This window comes from Fukomys damarensis, unplaced genomic scaffold (assembly GCF_012274545.1).
Source record: "Fukomys damarensis isolate Sample0158 unplaced genomic scaffold, DMR_v1.0_HiC HiC_scaffold_1, whole genome shotgun sequence".
NCBI lineage: Eukaryota > Metazoa > Chordata > Mammalia > Rodentia > Bathyergidae > Fukomys > Fukomys damarensis.
Window position 1 is genome coordinate 49,298,514 of NW_022900913.1, and position 21,665 is coordinate 49,320,178.

General features: G+C 33.6%; 2 protein-coding genes across 4 annotated transcripts in view; one reads left to right on the forward strand and one right to left on the reverse strand.

The window, feature by feature from the left end:
* Positions 1–14,778, forward strand: part of Shisal2b (shisa like 2B) — a 16,955-nt gene extending 2,177 nt beyond the window's left edge. For both annotated transcript variants that reach the window (XM_010637233.3, XM_010637235.3), the window contains 2 exons: positions 2,708–2,865; positions 14,548–14,778. In XM_010637233.3, coding sequence (XP_010635535.1) covers positions 2,708–2,865; positions 14,548–14,681 — 292 coding nt within the window. In that variant the 3' untranslated portion in view covers positions 14,682–14,778. The remainder of the gene's footprint in view (positions 1–2,707; positions 2,866–14,547) is intronic.
* Positions 14,779–16,851: 2,073 nt separating this feature from the next.
* The window catches only part of Srek1ip1 (SREK1 interacting protein 1), a 46,875-nt gene continuing 42,061 nt past the window's right edge, over positions 16,852–21,665 (reverse strand). Inside the window, exon 5 of one of the 2 annotated variants that reach the window (XM_010637236.2) lies at positions 16,852–20,626. In XM_010637236.2, the coding sequence (XP_010635538.1) occupies positions 20,443–20,626 (184 nt within the window). In that variant the 3' untranslated portion in view covers positions 16,852–20,442. The remainder of the gene's footprint in view (positions 20,627–21,665) is intronic. The other variant, XM_010637237.3, reaches the window with a different exon arrangement.

The following is a 21,665-nucleotide window of genomic DNA, read 5'->3' on the forward strand; positions in this document are numbered from 1 at the left end:
AAAAAAAAAAAAAAAAAAGCAGAGAATGCCAATTTATCCTTAGTAAAAATTTGTGCTACACTAGCATATTATTTGACCTTTTAGAAAATAACAGTAATCTGCTTTTTAGTGTTTGCAGGCATTAATAATGCCACAGCACCTCCAACAGAGACTGGCAATGCCTAAGTCAAACTCAACTGGAAATTTGTCTGAGAGTCTCAGATCCCTAAATAGCTCCAACATAACATGCAGCAGAGAATACAAAACAGTTCTATGGTTTATGAGGGTACTAAAGAGTGAAGCACTTGCAGGGGTCTTCATTTAGGACTGAAGAAATGGACAATGCAGCTCAGTCCCTGGGAAATAGAAGAACGACTTTAACTGTTGGCCTCAGTTGGCAGTGTTAAACCTGTTTCCTGATCATTACTGAGCTCTGAGAATGCAATGGGGAGGTAAATTTATTAGTGTTTTATTTTCTTCCTATTCTTTTATCTTTACTCCTGATTTAAAATAGTTCAATTGCAAAGAAAATATGCAGAAGTTATCAGCCCTTGTCTTGGGATTTTATAGCTGCTGGAGAAAGTGAAGTTGCAAAGTAGAATGATTGCAGTAATGTGCTGGGAGCATCAGGCCCTCTCTTCAGACTTGAAAAGCAACTGCCATCTGGTGCCTTAAGAAAGGACAATTCTTTCTTTTCTATGTCTCGCCCCCTCCCATTTTGTCTCTTCTTACGAATCCTTAATGTCTTTGCATTTCCTTTGGTAGTCTTCTCCAGCATCTAGGAAAATAATGCCTATTGGACAGGTCTATTCATAAAGACTCAATAAGCATTTGTTGAAATGTATATTTTAGGAGACTCCTCCACCTCCATTTGTACCCAGATTTCATGACTAGATTTCATATACATAAAGTAATATTTCTATAATATATGGAGCTTTAATAGCTGAAATAGCCTTGTCCAGATTATGAAGAATGTTCTTTCATGACAGAAAGCAGAAATGGAATGCTTTGTGTTTTTCCTTCAAATTGCATTAGAGTGTTTTTTTAATTTGTGCATTAAAAGTTCACAATGTTTGTTAAATTTAATTAAATTGACAATTTTATATTTTAATTGCCTAAATGACTTTTTTTTTACTTTGAAAATGTTTTAATAACTGAATTCTCATTTCAGAGATCTGTCCAGATGTCTAATCTCCTAGCTGCCTTGCGCACTAAATAATAATAAGTGAATTACATTTCTATGTGTTTGTGTACAGAGGAGTGATCGTTAACACTTCCTGACATAATCTAAAAAAGTCACCTTTGGCACAAACAAGAATAAAAGAGGAGTTTCAAGACAGAAAGTCTATCCTCTTAAAAGAAAATGCACCAAGTAAGGGCACTCTCATGTTTAAATATGTAACCCTGCACTGATTTTGCCATAACATTACTCAGTCTTGTGTTTAAGAATGGGGCCAACATTAATAACCTAAGCACAAGAATCTGGAAGTGTGATGTCATGTAGCTCCCAAGGCAAGCTCTCATTTGCAGGAATGCTTTATTTCTTCAGATAAGGACAGGTGGGATGAGCATAGCCTTCACTTTCAATAATGTTCTTCCTCCCAAAGCTACAATGGTCCTAGCACACCTGGTCAGAATCTCTTTTCTCTCCCTTTTGTTTATCTGGGTCCTAGAGAGAGCAAATCCTAAAGCCAAGGCAGGAAAGTAATGAAATAAAAGATTATTAGTTTTTAATATGTGTTCCAAATTACTATGGGTAGATCATTCAACATCAATTATTATTTTCTTTCATGTACTGAATATTTTCTACAAGCTAAGTGTGTAAGCACTTTTAATAAATCTGCACAATGCTGTGGAAAAGTCAACGAAAATATCTTCTTGAGTCGCTTAAAATCTAATTATAAATATTTACACACACATATGTAATTCAAGAAATGTCATATGTTGCATAATAGATGAAGCTTTTTTTCACATTCCTTTTCCCATTTGATAGCACTGTTTGAAAGTGTATGAAAAGTATATCACTTCTCAAATGATTTGCATAACAGGAAACTGCATCAAAGGAGTTGTTGCAAATTTAGAGCAAAGCAAATTTAATCATATCATGCACCTTAATTTTGGAGAAAAGTACAAGAGTTTCTTCCTTAATGCTACAGGACTTTGGTGTTATACTGTTCTAGAAAATAAAAACTTAGATTAATTTTGAACTTCATATATATTTTATAAACACTGTTTTCTTTTAGTTTAAACCTTCTCTTTTGTAATAGTTGTAATTTTGTGTATCAATAAATGGCACTTCACATATATGTCTCCAAAAGCTTTATGGCTGTGATAAACATTTGGTTTACAACTTTTACAGAAAAAAATTTTTTATTTACCTTTTATTGATGAGTCTTGTCTTTCCTTCTAAAACATAGTAATAACAAGTGTATTTGATTGAGATAATTTTGAACTATCTAGAGTCTTGTGATTTTTTTTAACCTATATAATGAATTTGCATGGTCTTCCCTATTAATATTAACATATAAATTTCAAAGATTCTCAAAAGCCTATAGAAAGAAGAAAATAAGAGTGCTGAAAGAGAAAAAGTGAGCTACATATTTCAATCACTTACTGTTTATGTGAAAATATAACTTGGTTATGAATGATTGAAAGCAAGGATTAGTAATTTTTAACTCTTCTCCTTAGTCCATATGCAAACCAATTCGTGTTTTTCTGTTTTCCTCAGCGTTGGTGCTCTAATTGGATTGGGAATCGCTGCCCTTGTTTTACTTGCCTTTGTTATCAGCGTCTGTGTCCTCTGCTATTTATTTCTGTACACAAAGCCTCAGAGATTAGACACTGGCCTTAAACTTCAACACCTTGAGGCTCCTTCCTCTCACGAAGGTAATCAGTATCTATTATTTATGATCAATTATCTGTACTCTCTCCAAAATAACAGCTTGTACCTGGGCAACTATTAACAATGAATGTTCTTTAAAAACTTCAGTTTACTGTATGTATTTTTGTAAAAATTCACATTGAAACAGTTCTTAGTGATCAAAATCCTTGGGTAATTGTGTTCAAAGAAAAATAGCAGCTTGAAAAGTCAGCTGTTGGTCCAGTAAGTTTATCCTCTTGAAATTTTTAAGTTTTGGTTTTGGATGGAGTCAAAGACATTAAATAAATTAAGAATAAAATACCTGATGACCAGTTCTCGGTGTTACTTTGCCCTAGATTGGTTTGTCAGTGATCAGTTAAGAATTTACCTGTGTGCCTGTTGTGCACAGGATTTGGAAAGGGTACAAGAAACAATTCAAAGGCAGGCAAAAAATATAAAAGTAAATGGAGCAGGCTTTACCTCTGTTATTGAAGAGAACGCAAAGTAGTTAACCCATAGGGGTGTGTATGTGAATGTAGTACAACTAAAAAATAGAAAGAATTTTTTATATATCTTCATGTATTGTGTAACTGAGTCATTATTATCTTGGTTATAAAGTGCTATACAAGTGTTAGTTGCTATTTTTCACTTGGAAGGAATTGTGAAATGTTTTTGAAAATAGATTACTATTTAGTGTATTAAAGAGCACTGATCGTTATTTTTATATGTATATATTTAGAATATATACTATGTAAATTTTAAATCTATGTAAAATGATACACAGCTCTTATTTGCTTCCATTAAAAAAAGAGAGAAACTTTCATTTTAAAAACATTGGGAAATGTCTCTTCCTGTATGGTCTATTTTAGCAGAATGCTTAAACTTGTCATGTTTGTGGGGTACTCACACTGCAGCCCAACAAATGCATCCTCACCATGTGAATTCTAGCCCACTTCTTAGTAGACAAAACCTTTCTTGGAGGGAGTTCTATGTCATAGAGCATGGGTCCAAGATCCTTCGGAATTTTCTTCCTAAACCACTGGTGGAAGATTGCATGACCAAATCAGTTTAATATTAGTTGAATTGAATTGAATGATTTAGATACAGTTTTTCCAGAGGCACAGCAAAGCAATGGATTAGTGACTATCAAATAATCTGCTCACAAAATAATTTGTTGTGTCTATTGCTTAAGTAATTTCAAGTTGTGAATCTTAAATTTCACTGTATCCAAGAATCACCCAAGCACCTGGTTAAAAACACAAATTTCAAATCTGGCTTTTAAAACAAGTAGCTCCTCTTCCTGTCTTTGCCCTTGCTTACCTGCTGTATACTCACAATAGAGCAGCCAGAGTGAGCCTGTTACAAACCTAAATTGGATCACACTTTTGTTCAAAGCCCCAATCTTTTTCATCTCTCTCAATAGATACAATTCTTTACTATGCCTACAAAGACTTTTGTGGTCAGCCTTCCACTCCTTTATTTTTCTTATCTCCTTTTGCCAAGCCACATTGGCCCCTGTGCTATTCCTTGAAACTCAACTCAGGGCCTATGCATATGCTGTCACCATTGATTTAGAGACTTTCCTCAAATATCTGCATGATTTGCACCTTTACTTTCTTTAGGTCTGCTCAAAAGTCTCCTGCACTTTTAAACTTTCGTTCAATATCTCACACCCATTTCCTTCTTTATTTTTCGCTAAATCGTTTACCACTAACATTATATTTTACTTACCTAGTTTCTAACTTTATCCACACCAGCCAAACACTGAATTCCGGTAAAATAGGAAGTTTTGTCTTGTGTCTTGCCTGTTTGCCTCTACATCCCCTGTGCCTATAGCACTTAACAATTATTTCTTGAATGAATTGAATGTAATAGCACTGCATTTCATTGTAGGTGATCAAAGGAGCTTTTTTTTTTTGTACTGGGGATCAAACTCGGGCCCTTGTACTTGTGAGGCAGGCAGCAGAACCACTGAGCCAAACCCCCAGTCCAAAGAAGCATATTTAGAGGAATATTGACGAAGTATTGCCACCATTATGGCCATCAAGTATTCACTGAGTGCCTCTTCTGTACAAGACACTATACTGAACAAAATTGGTTATTTTTCCTGGTTTAGCTCAAGAACTGCTCTAAAATTTTATTTCACCTCAGCTCTCAGAACCCAGCAACAAAATTACTTAGTTTGTTAATTCAAGTCTTACAGTCTTACTGCTGTTTAGTTAAGCAGGTCTGTTAATACATTTCCTATAAAATTAGATGAAACTGATTTCTTGCAATGAAATAGCCCTACTCTGCCCCTCTCAAAAATATTCTATGTATCAAGCCAGTAAATTAAATCAATGTACCTTTCCTCAATACTTGCTACTGGCAAGGCAGGTTTTATATGATCAGTGCTTTCCTGTTGTCAAGTGAGATGATTTTGGTCACTTGGGTTGATTTTAAGTAAATAAGACACAGTGGAAAGCCCAAAGCAAATTAGGTGACAAATGCCACTGGAATAGGAAGAGAAAATGGTTTGTATTTGAAGCAATCCTTTGAAATGATAATTAAACATTGCTGTACCCTCTCTTAAATATGCATGTTTCACTCTATTATTTCTCCCACCAAGCAAAAGAAGCCAATATTTACTTATTTAGAAAACAAATCTAGGGCTTTTTTGAATTTAAGGCATGCCTTAAAGGTTAGAAACATTGTAAAATGTTTACATAGTAAATCAGGCTAGTAAACAGTACATCTGAGAATTGATTCCACCATTTAGGCGTTTTTCCTAAAACTATCTGTTTTTATGGATCGACTTCTCATTATTTTAGACATTTTAAAGAATTAAAACTTCATTATTACAGGCAATTTGAATAGCCTAAATGGAGATGTATTCTTATGTACATATTAAAATTGACTTTGTCCTTTTTATAAATAACAATTGTCTAAGTCTAAAATAGTCTAATATTAGATTATTTTGCCAAGATTTTTCCTGGGTATCTTTATTCACTTATATTTCTATTTTAATGTATACAGTTTATAAAGATTTATACATTTTGAGTTGATCTTGAAAAAGCAGGTCTCTCTCTTGTAGTGACTGTAAACTTTAACTAGATCCCTTTACCCCCACCCCCAACCAGGACTCATTGCACAGAACATCTATTGCTAAGCAATTCGTGGGGATGGTGTCGTTATTGTTGTCATTGTCGTTGTGGGTTATACATGTTTCAAATGACAATGTTTAAAAGAATATCATGGCTTGAAGATTATCCTGGTTTAGGACGTTCAGTTCCTGAGCAAAGGATGGCTGGCTGTGTGAAGGGCATCTTTCTGAGTAGACAGTCGTAAGGGTAGGAGCTCATTTCACAACAAAGAACTAAGGACTAGTAGAGGGATGGGTGTCGTAGATCCCTGCTTCTGAAACCTTTCCATCGAATCCTTAAAAGCATATCAGAAGTGAATTCATACCTCAGAATTTTAAGAAATAGCATAAAATGCCTGCCTTAAACCTTATGAACGGGAATTATTTGTAATTTCATGCTTTGTTTTTAAAATTTTGGGGACTTTTCAGTTAGACTCCACAAAAAAATGGCTTGCTTTACTCTAATAATGACATTTTCTACCTGCCATGTCCAAAATTAATGCTCCAGGAAGATAAAACATATTCATCCTGTGGCTTTGAATATCCACTGATACCCTGGCATTGTGGAGGTCAAGGGGAAAGAGCAGAGAGAGGTTCTTAGAAGCAGAGTTTTTGATAAAAATCAAAGGAGCAGATATTAAGAGAGATGCTTGTCACAGATAAAATAATAGTTACATAGGAATAATAACCTATTTTTCAGTCTCTTTTGTAAAGGCAGCTGATATAAATGTAAAATAGCAGTAAAGCATAGTTGTGTAGGGAAAAACAAATTATATATGGAATGCTGAGAAAATAAATTGGAAGATCATGCAATCACTTATTTTGTCTCTGAGCAAAATAGGACTTGAGCTTAGAGTGGTCTGCTACATTTCATTACTTTAGAAGATACCCTTGCTTCCTCCAAAAAAGAACTTTTCTTTTCGTTCATGTTTATTGTGAGAAAATTAGAAAATACGGAGAAACAAATAGTCACTCACACTCCCAGCATATAAAATCACAGATATTAAAATTATGATGAATATCTTTTGTGGATTTTTTTCTGTGTATCTATAGATGCATGTAAATAACAAAATGGGATAAAGTGAGTCTTATGCTTTTTCTTCACTATACAACATTGACATCTTTTGAAAAAGCAATAAATGAATATTTTGTCATTTTAAATACTTTTTATTACTTTGATGGAGTATCATGATTTAAATTTTTTGATATAATTTCATACTTCCAAAAATGTTTCAAAAAGTATATAGCCCTTATATTCATTTTCTCAGGTTATTGTTAATATTTTTCTTCATTATCTCATCAGATTCTCTATAAATATTTTCAGAACCTTCTGCCTTTTCAGCTCTAAATATGTCAGTATTTCCTAAAAATAAAGATTTTTTTCTTTTACATAATCACTGTACATTTATGAAAGTTGAGAAATATATTGATAAGGTAATATTATCTAACATGGAGTTTATATTTAAATTTTGCCAGTCTCTTTCTTACTAGGATGCAGACCAGAATAATATCTTATAATTAGTTTCATTTCTTGTTTTCTTTCATTCTCAGCCTTTCTTTGTTTTTCATGATCTTGACATTTTTGAAAAGTAAAAGCCAGTTATTTTGTTCAATGTTCCTCAATTTAGTTTGTCTGATGTTTTCTCACAATTGAGGGAGATCATACATTTTAACAGGAATATTACAAAAGTTATAGTCCAGGACATGATAGACAGCACAAAATAGTGTATTAGTTTGTTCCATTATTTGTAATATTAAGTTGAATTGCTCAGTTAAGGTTGTAGTTTCTGGATTAATCCATTATAAAGTAACTATTTTTTTTTTTCATTGCGATTTGTAAGTAATTTGTGGAGAAGTACTTTGAGGCTCTAAAAATATTTTGTCCCTCTAACTTTCATCCAGTCATTGATGATTCTTGATAATTACTATTATATTATTGGTAAAATGATAATTTTTTCCAACTTCTTTATTCACTCTACATTTGTCTTCTTGAGATAATTCATAGATTAGAATATATGGTAATAAAATATTTTAGAATAAAATATGTGCATCCATACTGATATTAGTAAATGAATGAATAGATAATGCTATGGTTTAAATGCATGTGTCCCTGCAAAATTCCTATGCTGACACAACTTCAGAGAAAAAATATTAAGAGGTGAGACTCTTGGGAGGAGATTAGTCCATGAGAATTACGCCCTGATGGTCCTGTTATTTTATGACACAGAGCTTTTTTCTCCCCATTATCTGCCATGGACTATTGAATGGCTGTAACAGAATATTTATTCATTCATTCATTTTGTGGTACTATGTATTGAACCCAGAGCATTTGCACTGAGCTACATCCCTAAGTCCTTTTTTAAATTTTTAAAATTTTGAGACAGGATCTCTCTAAGTCCCTAAGTTAGGCCGGACTCAAACTTGAAGTCCTTCTGTGTCAGCCTCCCAGAATATTGGGATTATAGGCATGCACCACCACCCTATTTGGCTACACAATACTTTATATTATATAATTTTAAGAACAGAAATTAATTTCTGCAATTCTGGAGGCTGGGAAGTCTAAGGTAAAGATCCTGGCAGATTCAGGACATGATGAGGACTGTCTGCTTTCAAAATGGTGTCTTACTGCTCTGTCTCAGATGGTGGGAAGGAAAGGGCAACAAGGAGGTAGCCAGTTCCTGAGAGCCTAGGCAGAACTCTCAGGGTCCAGGTCATCTTTCAAGGGCCTTGCCAATTAATATTGTTTCTTTGGAGTTTCAACATGACTTTTTGAATGACACATGCCTTCAAACCATTTATTTATTAATATCAGTATGGACTCAAATTATTTATTCTAAAATATCCTCTTACTGTTTATTCTTAATGAATTGTCTCAAATTTATTTGTTTGGGTTTTGTTGTTTGTTTTGATACTGGGGATCGAACTCGGGTCATTGTGCTTGCAAGGCAGGCGCCGGAACCACTGAGCTAAATCCCCGGCCCTGAATTCTCTCAAATTTGGACTGTGGAAAAATTTAAATTGGATCTTGTGTCCTTCTGAAATTTGCAGATTATTTTGGGAACACTTATTTGCTTTTTGTCACAAAATGGTACAGGCCATTTTGTATTTTCCCTGTTTTAGTTGAGAGAGCTACCGTTTCTCTAAGAAGCATGGTTCATTTTAATTGGGAATCGTGTTTAGAAATCGAAGTATGATTGTATCATATTTTGTCATTTGACTGACTTGGCACTAACTTCCTTTCTTTCCCCATTGTGCATGCATTGAACACCTGTTTTCTTATTTTTATTTTAATCTGATTGAGTTTACTGGTACTTTTTAGGTAGACAGTATAGTTATGTTCATTGTTGGGATCTTATACCCTTACATGACAGATCTTGGTTCTCATTTTTCCCCATACTCCTGCTCTCCCTTCACCCTCTCCATTTACAAAGACTTTGTTTCCATTTTTTTTCTATTCTCATATTTTTTCTTCTCCCTGATTTCCTTTCCCCACTCTTCTCACTTCCCCTACAGCTTTTGCCCTTTTCTTCCTATTTCAGATCATCAGTAATACAATTGTGTACAGTTATACAATTTACACTTTTAGTTTTTCACACCAGAGTAATTATTTGGTATTCACACATGTGTTGAACACCTATTTTCTTAGCATAATACCTAGGAAGAATCCCTTGAAGTGTGGGCACATATAGTAAAATATTTATCTTTAAATAATATTGAGTGTCACAGAGGATATAGAGAAACAAATATGAAATGGTAATTTCCTGGATGGCACTTGGTATAAAATGTGAGTTAGGGGACTAGCGTTATTTTTATTTTCCATATAATGAGTTAGAGAGTTGTCAAAATTATTTATTGGTTGACCAATATATTTCTCTTGCCATTTTAAATTGTCACCTGTCATAAACAAAATTCTTCTATACAACATGGTTTCATTTTAGATTTTAGGTTCTGTTAAATAAATATTTATTCTTAATCTAGTAATATACTTTAAAAGCTATCATTACTACATTGTTTTATATCTGACTAAAGAAGGCTTCATATCCTCTCTTCCATTATGCTTTTAAAAAAGAATTATTTATTCTTGTAATGCTCAAGTTTCCAAACAAACTTTTGAATCATATTGTTAAAATTTAAAATGTCAAATGATACTATTGTGATTGACTTTACATTAAATTTATAGATAACTTTGGGGGGTACTTTTAAAAATAAACAGTAGTATTTCAGGAAAAGAGAAAGGGAGAGAGAGGAGGAGAGGAAGAGAAGGAGGGAGAGAGAGAAAAAAAAAGAAAGGAAGAAGAGGAAGAGGAGGAAGGGAGGAAGGAGGGAGGGAAGGAAGAAAACCAAAACCAAAACAAGACCTCTTCCAAAAACTCCTGAGCCAGGAAATTTCTTTAGTAATACCACTGTTTCAGAAAGGCCTTTGAAGAACTTAGAGGACTTAGTAGAAAATGGCATAATGGACTCAATGCCATAACAGTGTCCTATTGTCCTCTAAAAGGACCTTGGAATTGAAAATAAACCTCGAATTCCTATGACTGTTTTCATTCCTAGAAAGTAGAAAATCAAACTGCTCAGCAGAACCCCTGCTCTATTTGGTGCTATGAGTGCTGAGTGCTGAGTGCCCTTGCCTCTCCACATGGGGTACAGAGTCAAGCAATTCTCTCTGAGCATAGAGCCAGTATATAAAGTAGAAGCCAGTATTTATTGTGGAGCACTCATTTAAAATGTTGGCGAAATTTTCTCTAAGCTATGTCAATACCAACGACTGGGAGAACTTACAAATAGAAATTTGAAAAAGAAACAAAAAAGACCAATTCTGGAAAAAAGTAGACTAGGAAAAAATTTCTCAACAGAACTGCCTCTAGACATTGATGGTTGGGAAAGCAAATGTGCAAGTCAAAAATCCTGGCTTTGCTAACTTTTAAACTTATATTTATATGAGAAACATATATATCTATGTCTAAGTAAATATATATCTATATAGATACCTCTATGTAGATAGATTCAAATGTACATACAGATATTTGAGGGGAAAGACAGTTCACTGAAAAAGGGAGAGGTCAACAAATAGTCCAACAGGTTGCTAGGCAAGTTTTGCTCATTCTGCCCCCGACTCCTAGGATCGTATTAAAATCAAAGGGGAAACATCCTCTTAAAATTGGAAAAGGCACTTTCAGGGTACAGATTTAAATTACTTGTTTCCAAAAGTGGCCCAGCTAGATTAGCAGTTGGAAGCTTCTGTGGGACTTTAGAATGGTAACAGAAGCCAGAAGTATATGCCAGACAATGGCAGAAAAGCTCAATACAGTTCTGCCAGGGAACAAGAAATTAAAGGCCTTCAGAAGTCCCCAATATTCTTTGATATTTTAAAATGGCATTCCAAATTTATCCTTCTTTACAGCTAAGTAGTATTTTATTATGTATAGATACCTTTTTTTAATCCATTCATCTTTTGATGGGCATACAGGATGCTTCCAGAATCTATCTATTATGAATTGTGCTGCTATAAACATTGGTATTTATGTCCTGGTGTAACATGATGTCTTTAGCTCTAAAAAATGTGTTATCTATACACAATGGAATCCTACTTAGCTATGAAGACAGATAAACTTGAGACATTTATAGGAAAACTGATAACCTGGAAAGTATAATGCTAAGTGAAATGAATCAGATATACAAGAGGTCCAAAGGACCAAGGGTGAGGACAAGGGCAGATGGGAAGGGGAAGTAAAAAGATTTAAGATGTGTCAGGTGTTTGTATCAATCAAATACCTACAATGAATGTAAACATCAATTGTAAACATAAAAAACAGTAACAACATTAATGAAAATAGAGACAGAGGGAGGAAGGTGGGTAGAGAAGTGAAGAGGAATAAAAAAGAATCAAGCTGTGTATGTGTATGTACCTACTCCCTAAGATAAATGTAAATATCATGTACAGCAAACACATACTAATTTAAAAAATATAAAATGTCTGTTTGAGCCTGGGCAACTTAGGGAGACTCTGTCTCATAATAAAGAGTAAAAAAATAAAAAATTGAATGAGGAATATAGCTCAGTACAAAAGTCTTAATTTGATCCCTAGTATTACTTACTAAAATCAACCAATCAGTCAGATAGTCAAGAACAGAGTTCAGACACTTACAGGATAAACAGATATTAAGATGGCTCTGAAAATGAGTGCAAAGTTCAACTGATATCAGAAAAAGTATGTTGACCTAATTATGATGAGGATAGGTGGAAAGATTGTTTGATAGATTAGATTTAAATTTTGGTAAAGACCGAAACTTTGATTTCAATGCCAGTCTGGGAGACATAGGATTAATAATGTAAGGTTTAAATTTACATATGATGACTGGGAGGGAAACAAAGGAAATGGGAAGCAAGCTGCAGAGAAGAACTGATGTCCATGGAGGGAAGAACTGCCATGCTGGACCTCGGTAGTTTGCATTTAACTAAAGAATCAAATAAGCAAAACTCTTTATGTGTAAAAAATCCCTTGGGAGTTCAGTGGTATTACAGAATTTTTATTTAAAACTGAATCCATGTGCTAACCTTGAGGAAGAGAAGCAGCTGCTTTTATCCCTATTTTGTTGGTTAAGGAATTAGTTCTTTTTATTAAATGAAAACTAGGAAAAACAGGTTGATGAGATGCTCTTTCTTTTCTTTTAAAATTGTGCCAAAGAGCTATTCCTTACACTCTGGTATCACTACAGCTCCACTCACTCAAGTTGTTTTTTGTGTATCCAGTCAACTCTAAGCTGCTGGATGGAAGCCATTGAAAGTATTTTTGGATTATCATCAGCAGCAGGAAAAGGGTGAATAGTAGATGGTGTTGTGCTTACAACAGATCTTTTCTTGTTCCCGTAGCAAAGTGGCCTTATTAAGCAAATTGCTTTGGGTTAAGAAGCCAATCCAAGACACTAACTTTGTATCTAACACTGGCTAGAAGGATGAGTCAATGAATGAGTCAAGGACTGGGGAATGAAAGTCTTTACCAGTCCTAGAGGAAGGAAAATCCATAATTCTCGGATGTATTTTGAGTCTTCACACCTCAGAGGGCAACAGACAATTTAAATTCCTTCAGTTGTTGTCAGAGAAATACATAATGGAAACTAGAACTGTCAGAATAGAGGCAACTTAAAGCCTCAAAATAACTAGGTTAGGAATTCAGTAGAGTATTAAACATTTAGATTTTACATAAATGCTAGTATAAGATGCAAATGCTACCCAGAAAACATAAAATTAATTTACATGTTATATCCTTGACCTTTTATCTTCGCCTACTATGATACTGAAGTGTAAAACTGATATTAAACAGAAAATGACCAATAAACATCTTAATTTGGTTTTAAAATATTATATATGAGAAATGTTTCAAGGGCCGGGGATATAGCTCAGTGGTAGAGTGCTATATGTGCAAGGCCCTGGCTTTGATTGCCAATATTGAATAAACACATAATAAACTATGGGACTGAGACTAATTCAGTTAGGGAGTGAGATCATTACAGGAACCAAGGGCTCAGCCCAGAGGCACTACTAAATCAAAGGGGTCTGGGAGAAGAAGAGAAACTGAGAAGCAATGGGGAGGAGGTAGGATGAGGTCAAAGAAGGGTAGCACCTGGAAGCCAAGGAAAGAATTGAGCTAAGTGCTGCTGTTAGATACAAGGACGAACTGGACAGAGGAGACATTAGTGATGTCTCTGAGTTTTTTTCACTGCTTTTTACATGTTTATATTTAAAAATATATCCAAATATTTATATATTGGTAAAATGATACAGTATCTCCACAGTCACACCACATTTCTAAAACTGTTCACAGAATGACAATTTCTTTGCTATAAGTTTGTTATCCAAGCTTCTGATCATTTGGACTCATGTTTATATGCAGTGTGTCAATAGGGTTGTGACAAAAATGTGTCTGTTTTAAAAATTAGATCTAAATTGGTTGTGATGGCAAAGATTTAAGATTATTGCAAATTATTATTTTGTTTTGTTTTGTTTGAGACAGGGTCTCACTATGTAGTTGAGACTGCCCTGGAACTCACTATGTAGCCCAGGCTTGTCTCGAACTCAGTTGATCCTCCTGCCTCAGCCTTCCAAGTGCTGGGATTATAGGCATGCACTACCACGCCTGGCTATTCCAAACTATTGACAGGCTTTAATGCAGTTTATGCATAATAGTTTGTATACTTTATTAAACTGATCCAGAAATTGTTACCTCCTTATCAAATATGTGGTTTCCTCAAAGAACCATGCAGAAAGAAAGGTAATTATGGAAATGAAATTTTTACATTTGTGACTAAATATTTCCCTTATTGAGTTATAGAAATTACTCAGTTCTGGGCTGGGGATGTAGCTCAGTGGCACTGTGCCGGTCTCATAAGCACAAGGTCTTGAGTTTGATCCTTGCTACCAATAAATAAATATATATCATGTATATATGTATCTATATGTACATATGTACATATAGATACATATAGAGAGAGAGTGAGTGCACTAGGAAAACTGATTTAAGCATATATTTTAAAAAGTCAAATTTTACAGCATAATTTCAGAAAATAACTTTTATTTTGTGTATTTGCAGGCAATTTAAATAGGAAAACTAAAGTCTTCAATTCAAATGCACCATCAAATTCAACAAATGAAACATCCTATGAAGCTGATGATATAACTCAAGAAAAAGCAATGGATAAAGCACAAATCACTACTGCTTACTAACGGAAAATTCTGTGTTTCAAAAGTTCATTGGAAGGCTGGGAATTTAGCTGAGTGGCACTGTGCCTGCCTTGCAAGTGTAAGGTTGTGAGTTCGATCCCTGGTACAAAAAAAAAATAAAAAGCTCATTGGAGAAATAGAACAGTAAAAATAAAGAATGCATTTCAAACCATACTTTGTAATTTGGCATTTCAAATATTTCACTCACAAAACAAGAACCCACTAAATTTTTGATAAGTTAATTTATTTAAATACTAAGATTTTGATATTTTTTACATGCATAGGTTTACTTTTATTTGTTGTTTTTGCATTCCATGAAATTATGCTAATTTTTTCAGGAGAAATTAAAGAATTTATCAATAACACAGATGAGCAAACCTATCTTAGAAACAATGAGAAGTTTACATCACATTACCATATTTCACAACTTTGATACAGGTAATTATTTTTATATGAGATGATGTTACTAGATAAATCTCGGGGGGACTGTCTTACAAACAAGAGGTGACATGTTCTTAAGTGACTTAGGAATCAACCCACACCTTTTTGGAGGATTATCTGGGGGAAAATATATTACCTTTATAAAAGTTAGTATCTAGTATAAAAAATCACATTGTATAACCTGTACAGGATGTGTTTTCTGTATTTCAAGGGCTAACCATAATAGAAATCCTTTGCTAATAAACTTCCCTAAGAATCCTTGTAATGAGTTATAAAACCATCAAGTTTCTGGTTTTAACCTAATATTATCACATTAATACTGCCTAGATGTCTAGAAACAAAACTAATTTCTACAAATTATGAATGTTTAAGTGTTTTACCCATAAACCCACAATTTTTGTTATAAGAACACAGACCTAGTTTTATAACGGAATTCAACAGAAAAAGGACTAACTTTAAGCCAGCTCCACTACGCACATCTGCTACTTTGTATACAGTTCCTGCAGTCAGAAGACAGCCTGTCACAATAGCCTCAGTATAGTTTCTCTGGTCTCCTAAAAAAAAAAAAGATGCCAATTGTTCATTGGCATGCAAAGCTCAGGGTCAGAAACTTTTCATCAGTAGGCTGTCAAGATTTTTACCAAGAACCATGGATATCCTCTTGACCAGTATTGTCCAAAGGAAGTTTCTGTGATGATAGAAATGTCCTTATGCACTGCCTGCTACAGTCACTACTTAAAATTAAATAACCACATGTGGTTATTTGACAGTAGAATCGCACATCATTATCACAACATCCTACTGCTTGACTTGGATTTCACATTCAAAAAGAGCCCATTTTTTGCCAAGGTTTAACAATTAAAGTTGCTTAGAATGTATGTGAAATGTGAAAGACTTTCCCATTACAAAAGTGACATAAGGTCATAAAAGTAAAGATTTTTCATTTATTTCTTGAAAGCTCACAGATCTTTTGTTTCAAATTTTTTTATACAACTTTGATTTTTAAAATACCTCAGAAAATTTGATATATAGGAAGTAATATATTATGATACTGTCTCAGGTGAAAATCTAGCTGACAAAGCTAAGGCACTGTAGTATAGTTTTACTTGTTGCTCAAGGGCAAAGGCATATGCCATTAATGACTGAAGAGGCAGGAAACACAGACTCAAGGTCAGCAAAATGCTCCTGGTCCAAGATTCTCACCTGTAGAACAGGCAAATAGGGGCTGGGCCTAGCTGGATGAATCATAGTTGTGCCGTAGGACAGGCACACCAATTCTCTGCTCCTCTTGAGTATTTTCACAGGAGCTGAGAGGAGATAGGTGAGGTCTGAAGACTCTGGGTTGGCAGCTGGGATTACTGTCACACTGGTATAAGAAACATACTGTTTCTGGACAACTGCCCAGGAGCTCTGTCTCCTCACACTAGGACCAGAAGAGGGTCCTCTGCTGGCTCCCTGAGGAGGTAGCTTATCACTAAGTTACCTGAAGTAGAGCCCCAGGGCTCCTCCAGTGAACCAGCTGGCATCTTTTTCTGTAATTTTGAAGCAGTTGTGCTTTATAAATTAAGATAAAATATTAACAACAAGAAGCTTTATCAAATTATGGCAGTCTATATGTTGAAAAATATATTTTAAATTATTTATTTGAACTTACCAAATAATAACAGTGCTATAATTTATTTTAAGCCTGTCAAAAATAAACTAAAATAAAAAAAATTCAAAAATGTGTATATAATATACACATATATATTTCTGGGAATGGGTGTGATAAATTATACAGTATAACTTTGTGTTTTTAGGCAATTTAAATCACTGTAATTTTTGGTAAAAATAATGAGACCGTGGAAAGAAAAGTGGGTTAAGCAAAATACAAATAATAGAACTTAAAAGAATCACATGACTTTTTATGGGACTTTCTTATAATAGCAATTTCATCTTTTAAAAAACTGTAAAGTAGGTTTATGAAATGAATAAAACCACATCCCAGTAATAGTTATTTCCTTAATTCTTTTATGGTATCTCATTGTTTATAAAGTCCAAACTTCTAAACATGAACACAAGACCTTCTCTTGAGCTCAGGACTCTAAAATGGTAGTCTCAGCTCTTACTGCTCCTGTTAACATATAAAACCATAGCAACATGCGGTTGCTTATAACTCATATATGAGTGTAACCGTATGTGATCTTTGTTCACATTATTCAGCGTGACCATGTCTCTTATCTTCAATAAATATGAAACTCAGGCATTACTTTCTCTAGGTGGCCTCTTCTAATTTCTCCAGAGTAGGTTAGGTATGCATCTGTGTTTCTATAAAGCCATGTTTGAGTCAATTACAGGAACTGTTTTATAATGGTATGTTCCAGTGTTTCCCAAACTAACTAGACTATGAACTCCTTCAGGGAAGCAAATGTGTCTTACTTAGAATTCACTACCTAGCACTGCAGTATTTGCCATTGTTGGTACTCTATATCTGTTGAAGAGATACCTCAATAGCATTTTAATGAACATTATTAATAACCTATGCCTAGTTTACTACTAAGAGTGACCTAGAGTTGTATAACTTTAGATAGTACAGTAAATACAGGCACATATAGTTATTTTATTTCCCATTCATTGATGCTTTGGCTTCAGAGAACTAAAGATGTAAATGGAGAAAAATTAAGTGTGAAGAACTAAAAATTCCTCTGAGAGATTTCAGCCAACAGATGATATGGAGAAAAAAATGGAGAAACTGTGGGGCAGTAGGTCTAACACTTAAAAACAATAACCTCAAAGTGTTTAGATAATGTGGTTAGAGATGCAAATATAAATTGTCTGTATTTAATGAAAATGACATACATTGGGTGGTAACAAAACGAACAAACCAAGTATTATTTATCTGTTAAAAAGTTTATATGTTTAACAGCTATAAATTTAAACTTTAATATTATTGAACACTATAACAACTGCTTATCTATGAACAACTTTTAAATAAGTATTATTTGAATTATAATAAAATATTAGTAATCATATACAATAAAGACTAGAAGTGATGTCAGAGATAATTTAGTACCACAGCTTCTAGGTAAAAGACATCAGGCCACAAAAAAGCTAGAAGACTTTGCTGAGAGATATACAGGGTTACACTAAGAGAGTCCAACTACCTATTAAAGAATGGTCTTGACTTCCGGATTATTACTGTTAAAGTTCATTTTCCTTCTTCTACATACTATCAGAGATGAAATTTTATGAATTTCCCCTGAAATTTAATAGTGAGATCATTTAGAGAAAATCAGTAAAAATAAATGGCTTTTATTCAAATGAAATTATTTTATAAACTGTGCCAATAGGAAATCAAGAATAATTCTAAGATTATTTCTGGGGAAAAATTACAGAGCCATTAAAATCTTTTATTTTCTATACTATATTAGTTAATGAGGGCTTATATATAACTTCTGAATCATTAATTCACTGTTCCAAAAACAAACGTAATGAATTAATTTATAATCTTTATAATTAACAGAAGTAAAACATATATAACGTGATGAACTGTACTGCAACTGCTACCATGTCACATATACAATGGGATGAGGCCATCCTTTTGTATGTAGCATCTACTAATCATTTTTAAAATGTTTTTTTCTTTGCCACCAATTTCAAAAATCATGATAACCAAAGAACTGAAATTTTATAAGATGAACAGCAAAGGCAAAACAAACCCTTAAAAATCTAATAGTTCTGTTTTTCTGCTGACTGAACTCTTTAAACAAAAGAATTTCTTTTTGAGGGAACCAAGTGAGTAAATGAGGTCATGGAAAAGCCAGGGGTGTGAGGCTTCTGAGGCTCAAATGCCAGGACAGGGTTGCTGGTGCAGTTTCCCCAGAGTTTTGAGCATGAGGCATGCTGGGTAAGGTGTACCCTGAAGGAAGAATCAGTAACCTCGTCCAGCCTGTGAGGTTTAGACAACATAGCTCATTTCACCATCATGAATTAATCTGGAGCTCTGTCTGTGGGTTACCAACATGAAAACTTCTAAGTGCACCATAATGAGGTACTTGGGATCTTTGGTGCTTTTGCATGATCATAGGTTGAGTTGCAATGTTGTTACAATATGAATATTTAACTTATTGGGTATCAGGAATACTAAGTATTAAGCAAATTAAGTAACACTGATCGCTCTTAAAATTAAAAATAAGAAATATATCTAATAACATGCATGTTAAAATACTTACTCATAGAAAATGTCCATTGTTATACAAAGGCTTTCATGATGAATTCCCTGATTCTTAAATTTTAAGAAGTACAGAATAAAATTTTTAATTTTAAATTTTTGTCACTCCTACCGATATTTGTGACTGAGGTAAAAGAGGGAAATACCTCAAACTTGTTATTCCTGAAAGAAGAAAGTCACTGTGAAACTTGCTTCAAAATTATAAATCATTTCAGTCAAAATATATGCTAATGTTTTTAAAAATTTTCCACATTACTCACAGACATAAGCTTATGTTTACATATTAAATACAATAAATATCAGTTCTAATGAAGATTTGGCTGTTTTGAGGTATCTCTGTGAGACATGCCAATGTGGCACATTTGTAAAACCCAAGAGTCTACCCTAAACCATTGACCAACATAGCATCATCTCCGCCAGACTTTCTCACAGGTTGAACTAGTCTTTAACCAAGGAATAAGTGTTTTAATTGTTACTGGAAAAAAAGGGAGGCAGGTACTAGAAACTCCTTATTTCATAAATCAATGCAACTTTGTTATAAATATTTTCATTGTCATCTTCCTGCACTCACCATTCATTTAAAAAGAACTACTCAAGATCAGTAAAGCAGTTTCATCTCCTATATTTAAAAAAGCTTAGAGATTTAAAAACCAGAGTAAAGAATTTCACTCTTTATATTTTATATGATAGTATATAAAGCTATTCAAATTTTAATCATCAATAACAAATCATTACCCTTTACCTAGCTTCTTCGCTGAAAGGTGGACACTTGATTCAGGAATGCTCATTAATCATTAGGTAGATTACTTAGGTCGACAATGTACAAAAGCCATTAATAATCAACTTATGAAATAATAACACTAGCCAGAGACACAAATACCAAAAATAATGTGCTCTGTACATACAAATATCTATACATGGGGGTGTGACTATGAAGTAATAAGACTTATTTAAACACATACAGCCAGAAGAATAATGGTCCCACCAATGAAAAATGTCTATATGGAAAAAGGTGGGGTTCACTGCAAAGCATAAGGATAAAACAAAAATCCAAGAAAGGACAATTTTTAAAGATGGTATTGTTAAATTTAAAGACTTAGGCCAAAGTCCCAGTTATTTTTTTGTGAATTCAGAACAATTAGGGGTAGAATGCTTTTCCTTTTTTCTCTTCTTTTTTTCTTTTTTGTGATGTTTTCCTTTTTTTGATTTGTTCTTTTTTTCTTTTTTCTTTTCTTTCTTCTGATATTTTTGTTTCTTTTGTTTAGAAGAGTCTTCTTCAGTGGAACTGGAATAAGACCTATGGGCAATAAAACATATGGCTGAAAATTGTATTTAGGACTATTAGGTAAATTTAAATGGAATTTAGGTGGCTTTAAAGTCTTCCTGGAATAAGGAAAGGATATAAACATAAACTCAAAATGTACTCTGTATTGCCTTAAAATACTGAATTCATAATTTTTGCCATTGGTCACAGAAACTGACAAGACTACTCTCTCTATTCTACACAACTTTAGTAAGGACTTTTAAATTCAGTAAGGATAAAATTATTTTTCCATGATTTTCAGGTTTTTATGGTGTGCTATATACCTTCAAAACTTTTTTGTTTGTTTGTTTGTTTTTGTTTCCTTTTTTCTGTTTTTTTGAGACAGGGTCTCACTATGTAGCTGAGAATGACCTGGAACTCACTATGTAGCCCAGGCTAGTCTCGAACTCACAGCAATCCTCCTGTCTCAGCCTCCCGAGTGCTGGGATTACTGGCGTGCGCCACCACACGCAGCCTTCAAAATCTTATAAGGCAAACAAAGTGGCAGTTACCAAGCTTTATTGATGCTTGCATATAATAACTTGTTAGCATATTCTCTTAAAAGTGCTACAAAAGGATGCAATTATATCATACATATAAAAAGGCTATAAATATACATTAGTATAAATGGTCAAAAGCTGAAAATTAATGAAAAAAGCACTTTTATAATTCATTTGATTTTTCAAGTCATCTACAGTCTAGATGCAGAGTGATACAAATGAATACTTGCATTACAAAATAATTTAAACTAGTTACAGAAAAGATGCCTTTAAATGAATACTTTATGCAAATGAATGAGGATGATTTATCATTGTAATTTAGTTTTGTAATAACACCAAAATGGGGCAAAAGCATGCAACCGTTTCCTTTATATTGAAAAAGAGAAATTTTTAAAAAACAAAAAAAAAGGGCTAACATTTCACATATTACATTAAATAGGTGTGTTAACATTTTACTTCTACCCAAATCCAAAATATATGTGAAAAGTCATAAATTGAGTTAAATGAAAATAAAACTGGCATCTTAAAAGTTA